Source organism: Prunus dulcis, chromosome 6 (assembly GCF_902201215.1).
Source record: "Prunus dulcis chromosome 6, ALMONDv2, whole genome shotgun sequence".
Classification (NCBI taxonomy): Eukaryota; Viridiplantae; Streptophyta; class Magnoliopsida; order Rosales; family Rosaceae; genus Prunus; species Prunus dulcis.
The window spans coordinates 5,252,516-5,259,335 of NC_047655.1; the positions used below are offsets into that span (position 1 = coordinate 5,252,516).

Here is a 6,820-nt window from a genome sequence, read left to right on the forward strand (position 1 = left end):
GCGTATAATGTAGTACAAGCTCAATTACCAAATTCAAAACCAAAACACACAAACTATACTTCTTACCAAAACAAACCCAGAATGCCAATAAATTCCCCACATTAGCATCTAAATTGAGCCTAACACTAGCCGTATTTACAAATTTTTAGGCCAGACAAAGTTAACATATGATTTTTCTGTGTGCTGTTATTTTCACCATTATCAAACACATTGCACTACATTATACACGCATTCGGTCAATTTTAAACAAAATTCACGTTCACCAGACAGCTCCCACTACAGATAATATCACAAACTATGAATTTCAACATATCACAACAAGTGCAAACTGAAAATTTAAGCTTTTATGCCCTCTGTGGTGAAAAGGGGCTGAATGATTTCATAATACACATACACTACCAAACCAATATCACAACTCACATCCGTTCAGAACGACACCGGAAGTCGCCACTTTCCCTTCTCTGTGGAATCGCAGCAGTCAGCTCGATCTGGAGGTCAACAATGGAGGCCGTGCCTTCCGGCTTCGCTGCGCCCAAACTAGGGTCCCAAATTTGAGGACATCTGGGTTATGACGATGGATGGGTTGCGAACTGGATTGCTCAGTGGGAACATGTCTCGCAACCTGGAGTTCCCCCAATTTTTGCCAACCTTCCAACACAGAGGAGAGAGAGTTTAGCTGAGTTCAGACAAGTTCCCTTTCAGAAAAGGGGTGGCAACGGGTTGCTACATGTGCTTTTATATGGAGGGCAGTTTGGTCATTTCACGTTCACAAGTGATTATATCAGAACACAATTTGTAACCTGATTATTTCAGAACACCACTTGTGAAAAGTGATTATATCAGCATATTCCCCCAAAAATACTAGAAAATCAAATTCCTACCAAATCAAAATATGAAAAATCGGTTTTAGTGCAAAATACGATTTAGGCTAAAAATGATGGCTCATTAAGTCCATATATACTTCATACTAAAATCCCATAAAATCAAGTTTTCTTATTTGATGTGTAAGGAATAAAAGCCGCCGAAAATTATCTTGAGAAAATGATTATTCCGAAAAACTATTTTTCATACTTAATTAATTTTGCACATCCGCTAAAAAATTTATAAGTCCGCCGGGTGGGGGCAACCTATCTCCAAGTTGCCAATAAAATATTTCCCATAACTAACAACAAATGACAGTCCAGGCTCCTACGGAGGAGGGCCTAAATCTCACTCACACATATCTTATCTAGAGCAGCCAATGCACCTGCAGCATCCATTAAAACTAGAAGAGAGGAGGACGACAATAAGTAGAGTGACAAATTTACCCCCTTCAAAATCGCACGATATGAATTTTGACAGAAAATTTGACAAAATTGACAGTACGCCCAATGTTGCAACATTTTGAAACAACGACCAAAAGGTTAAAAGAAAAGAGAGGCAAATGCCCAGTGAGTTTCAGTGAGAAGATTTTAGTATGAAAGTGAAAACAAGAACAGAGACCAATAAATCAGAGCCCCAACTGTCCGTAACAAACATCCGAGAAAATTTCACAAGGATTATGAACCCCCTTTCAAAGATAGTCAGAGAGTCAGTAGCTTGGGAAGTAATTCAGAAATTCTGGAAGTAATTTTATGCATTAGCACAATAAAGTAGAGATGCTATTCATACCCAAAAAAAAACTATGAGCAACACAACAGAAAACTTGTGAACAAAACAACTGATCAATAGAAGACAAATGAACATGCAATATATAATGAATTCCGTAATGCCACTTCTTGAAACATCTGATACAACAAACACAAGACTTCCCAAAAGACTACAAGATTCAGAATGAAAATTTCCCCCTATTACTACTACTGATGGAAAGCAAATCAAGAAAGGCGGAATTTCATTTGATTACAAATCCAACAAGAAAGGCGGAATGTCATTTTATCAGACACCCTTGCATCACAATTCTCAAAGAAATTCGAACAGGCATGCTTTACAAGATTCCTATGCTGGAACCCAACAAGAAGAAGCATAGACAATTCGACCCTTCCATCCTTGAAGCATCCAATCACTGTCTTGATCAATTACGAAATCTTTGTGGTACCATGCCTTTACCTTATCCTTAAAGATCTTCAGCATATCTTGGTCCAATGGCAGCGGCCGCAAACCAGCCCTTGTACAACGAACCTGCCACTGCTTGTATGTCTCAGGCCTCTCAACCCTTTCTAAGCCCTCACATGCTATTACATTCATAGCCTCCCGGCCATAGAACTCTCTCTCAAACATCAACCTCTCTTCATTGTCACGGGCTATATTAATATCAAACGCATCATACAGGGCAGAGAAGTGGAAGAAAGCCTCCCGAAATCGAGTGACAAAGAAAGGGGCATTGTAGGAACCATTGACAATGGTATGGACAAAAATATCTGGTTTCATCCTTCTGATTAGTTTTAGAAGGGAATCCCTTGGACAGTTCACTTCAACTGTCTCTTCAAGTAGGTTCTTGAACCGTAACATACAATTCACAGCAAGCACCTCATTCCTTTCAGTCTTGAGATCCTCTAGTTTGATAGATTCCCAATTCTGTGATGCAATGGCATTATACTCAAAAGGCACATTAAAACGCTCACAATATTTCGCCAGGCGGCGTCCAGTCTCTTCAATCCAATCTGCTGGACGAAACCCAGGTTGGGGAATCTCTATCCCCGTTATGCGTAGCTTGGGAGGTCCGCCAGGTCTCTTCGAAAGATGCTGGATAAGGAGTGGCCACTGAAAACCATAGAGGATACCAAAATCCACAATATGAAGGGTTGTTGCTTTCTCAGCCATCTTCAAAATCATCTTGTTTTTGAAGAAAATTGATATTCTCTTGAAAGGGCAAGCTGAAAGATGAACTTGGTAAGCTTTCAAAGTATCAACCACTGCTGTCCTTTTGGAAGCAAGGGAAGCATAAAAAATCTGTGTTCCAGTGCCAGTACCAGCCATACGAGCCTCAAGAGCATTTGCAAAAAAGTGAGCCAACCTTTGAGATCCATCACCATCAGGAGAAGAGTGCTGCCTAACCTGCTTTAGTAGTTCACTACTGGTCCTAAAATCATTGCTAGACACAGCCTGTGCACATAAAATCAGGAGATTCCTTAAATCGACAGTTTCCTTCTTCCTTTCGTGTTTCTTAGCACGAGCTTTCCCACCATTACCATTAGACTCTTGTGGATGTCCATTTGGCTGCAAAGCCTGGCTTGCTTCATTCTGAAAAGCAACATTGTCACATGGAGACTCGTTATTTCCTCCAGTGCAAAGCAACACCCTGTCGAACATCTCAGATAATTCACTCTCTTGTATATAAACTGCAGACTGCTTGCTACTCCTCTCTTCTTCAGGGGCAACATCTCCCCGCTCATGATTCTTCCTTCCCCTTGACCCATTAGGTGAGTTCTTCCTCTCACTCTTTTCCTTCTTGACAATAACTGTCGGAGCATGTCGTTTCACTTCTGGATACGTTGTGTTGCTTTCCAGATTAACAATCAACTGATTATCTTTTGGAAGGAACTTACTAGCTTCCTCTAACCCTCTATTGAACTGCAAGATAGATTCACTATCTGTAAATATATTCTGAGCCAGAAACTCATTTACAGAAGAGCCCTGCAGTGCATTGTCAACATGCAGCTCGTCTCCAACACTAGTCAGGTCATTTGTCAGAGGAACAGACAACTGTGAATTGGGATGTGAATTAAACTGGAAAGTGTGGTCATTGGGAAGGGAAGTTTGTGACAAAGAGGGTTTTTGGTCTACCGGATCGCCAAGCCATGGAGGATCAACCGAGTTGCTAGTACCAGGACTAGCACTACTATTACTACCACAACAATCACTACAGTTTCCAGAAAAATTACCATCGGGACTCTCAACATTTTGATCAATATAAAGGGGTTGCTGATTAGGTGAAGAAGGGTACTTTTGACCAAGAGCATCATAGAACGATTTCTCAGTCACACGAAGACCCAATGGATCATAGAACATGCAGGGTTTTTTCTCTATGTTCTCTTCCATAAGAATCTGGTTTATGAACTTGAAAACAGTTTCAGAGAAGTCATTGTCATCAGAGGAAGAGTCTCCTCCGGGGCTCACTGTAGTCATGGGAGGAGCAAATGAGACTCCATGTGGACTCAAACTAGTAGATGGAACAAATGACTCTCCATCTGAGCTCACACTAATTGAAGGAACAAAATTACCAGGTTCTAAATCAGGTGATGGAAGTGAAAAATGATTATCCAAAAAGTTAAGATCCGGAGAGAGCTGGTTAAATTGGTATTCATTTGTGAGATTTGGGAATTGAGTTGAATTGGGTAAGAAGGGCTGGGCATCAATATTGAAACCATTCGTGTAATCAGGGACTCCATTGATAGTTGGATCCATAATCACAAGGAAACTCTAACTCTAAAAAGTCTAAACCCCTCTTAAACTTAAAAACAACACCAAAAAGGAAAGGGAGTGATGAAAATTCAAGCTAAAATCTCAGACACAACATGAGGAGGAAAGAATTCAACAAAGTAGATTGAAGAAGCTTAAAAACCCATCAGACTTTTGCTCAGGAAGAAGCAAAGGGTTTAAGTTCAAGCTACAAGATTAAGCAAAGAACGAACCTTTACTGAAAAGGAAGACAAAGAAGTTGAAGAGAGGGGGTGCGGCGTACCTTGGAGAAGAGCGTAGAGATTTGTTTTGGGACTGAAAAGGGGAAACCTTGGAAAAAACTAGACCTTGGGGGGAGGAGTTTTGTGCCTTATATAAGCAAGGCAGAGAGAGAGTCACGAACTTTCTGGGAACGCCGCTTTATGAAATGAAATGGGACCTGGGCATGTGTCAGTCAGGGAGTCCTGAGGTTCTTTTGTTACCAGGTAAACCAATCCACTGTCTGCCATCTGGTCGTGCACGTGTTTGACTATGCAACCGTCTATCTTGTCCCATTCTTTCATGTAATGATGCAGATGAAAGAAAAACGAAAAAGAACTACAATCAGTCGACAACCGCGTCCATAGCGATAGCCTCTTGGTTGAAGAGAAAAAAGAGAAAAAAGGGTGATGTTGAATGAAATTTAAAATTAATTGAGTATCTTTTCATCAAAAAAGAAAAAATTAATTGAGTATCTCATATTATTAAATTATTTATTAATTTATTAATTTATTTTAATATAAATTAATTTTAAAAAATATATTAAATTATAAAATAAATATAATATTTTAATAAGTACACTCTACTCTGCATATTCAACCCACAACCTTATTTTTTCCAATTTCTCTAGAGGAATTAATCACATCTCCAAAGATGATGGTAATTAGAGCCAAAGAGGCCCCATTTCCAATAGCACTGATTGTACCACCAACATATATTAATTAACAGGTACTCCAAGGATTCAACACAGGAGAAAAGCTTGTAAATATGGAACTGTTTTGGTGTCATCCTCCTTGCTCTTGCTTGTATCTTGTTGGTTGTTTTGAGAGTCCTCCACAGCTGAGTGGTCGTTTGATGTTGCAGTGCCATGCTCCTTGATTACATCTCCATCTGCAGGATTTTCCTCAGCTATGTTTTTCACAACAATATTCAAGCTGCTCCATTTTGGTTCTTTGCTTTGCTAAATTCTTAAGGGATTTTCAAATTAATGATCGTTATTGGGACAGTAAATTGAAAATTGTTAACTGACTTTGTTGAATAATCATCTCTTAGAGGAATTTTTTATTATTAATAACTTAATTTCGATGGATTAGTGTTGTGTGATAGAGTTTATTAGGGTATATCACAGGTATTTTTGGTAGTTAAGTATGGTGTACTTAGTTAATTTTACATTTTAATTTAAATATTATGGTGTACTTATATCATAGAGTGTACTCAGTTAATTTTAAGTTTCGTTTAATAAAACCCAAAAATATTTACAATCAGTCAATTAATACATCTTAAATAATCATATATAAAAATTTCACATCTTGAATAATATCAAACGATTCTTCAAATTAAGTACAAGAGTCACGAATACGAAGAACAAAAACCATGCAATGATCAATTATATTAGTATGGTTTCATATCATGGTAATCGGGTTCATTGAGAAAATTTCCCCAATCTTGCTCCGCCAAAAGATGATTTAGTAGAAATCAAAGCTAAATTATGAAACTGGTGAACATTTAGTTTAGTTACACTCCATCTTCATTTTGGATGTAACACTAGAACAAATCTTCCAAACTCCAGACACCTGGAGAGGCTGAGGTTGACTTTCACGCAGTTGAAGAATATCCAACATGAGACTTTTTTTTTTCTTTTCGGTTGGAACTTTCCCAAATTGACATGGTCAAACTAGCTCAAGTCTACCGGGCATCTGAAAAGCCACCGGTTGCTCAACATAACTTGAGAACCAAGCCTCTATCTCTACAAGTCCATGTGGATGTGGTTGGTATTCTTGAAGAGGAAGAATGTAATAGTCTACTTAATTAAGTAATCAATTTTCTTAAATAACATTAAAATTAGTGATCAGTGTGAGCTAATCAAGTGGAAAACAGAGCCGGATCAGTAATACAAAACAGTGGGGGTCCACATCATGCATTGATTGCGTTGCCACTAATTATTTTAAGATAATAAAAACAAATTTCGCTTCTTTATCCATCTGCTCATGTTTTGCCTTGGGCCACAAGAATTTGATCAAAATTCGTGCCACTGGATTCCTTTTTTATTCACAGATGTGGTTTCTTTTTTTACCTTTTTTTGGCCAGCATGTCTGGATTGGATGTAGCGTCACATAATTGAGAGGTTAGAGGTCAATTTGTATTAGGTTTTGTCTGGTATAGTTTCTATACATTCATGACTAAT

The 6,820-nt window shown here is 38.5% G+C and overlaps 1 protein-coding gene across 1 annotated transcript; it reads right to left on the minus strand.

Annotated features, from left to right (window-relative positions):
- Positions 1-1,707: 1,707 nt before the first annotated feature.
- Positions 1,708-4,815, minus strand: LOC117631919 (scarecrow-like protein 33). Its single transcript, XM_034365261.1, has one exon. It carries the CDS (start codon positions 4,381-4,383, stop codon positions 1,975-1,977), a length of 2,409 nt encoding a protein of 802 aa, XP_034221152.1. The 5' UTR covers positions 4,384-4,815; the 3' UTR covers positions 1,708-1,974.
- Between the last annotated feature and the right edge of the window lie 2,005 nt (positions 4,816-6,820).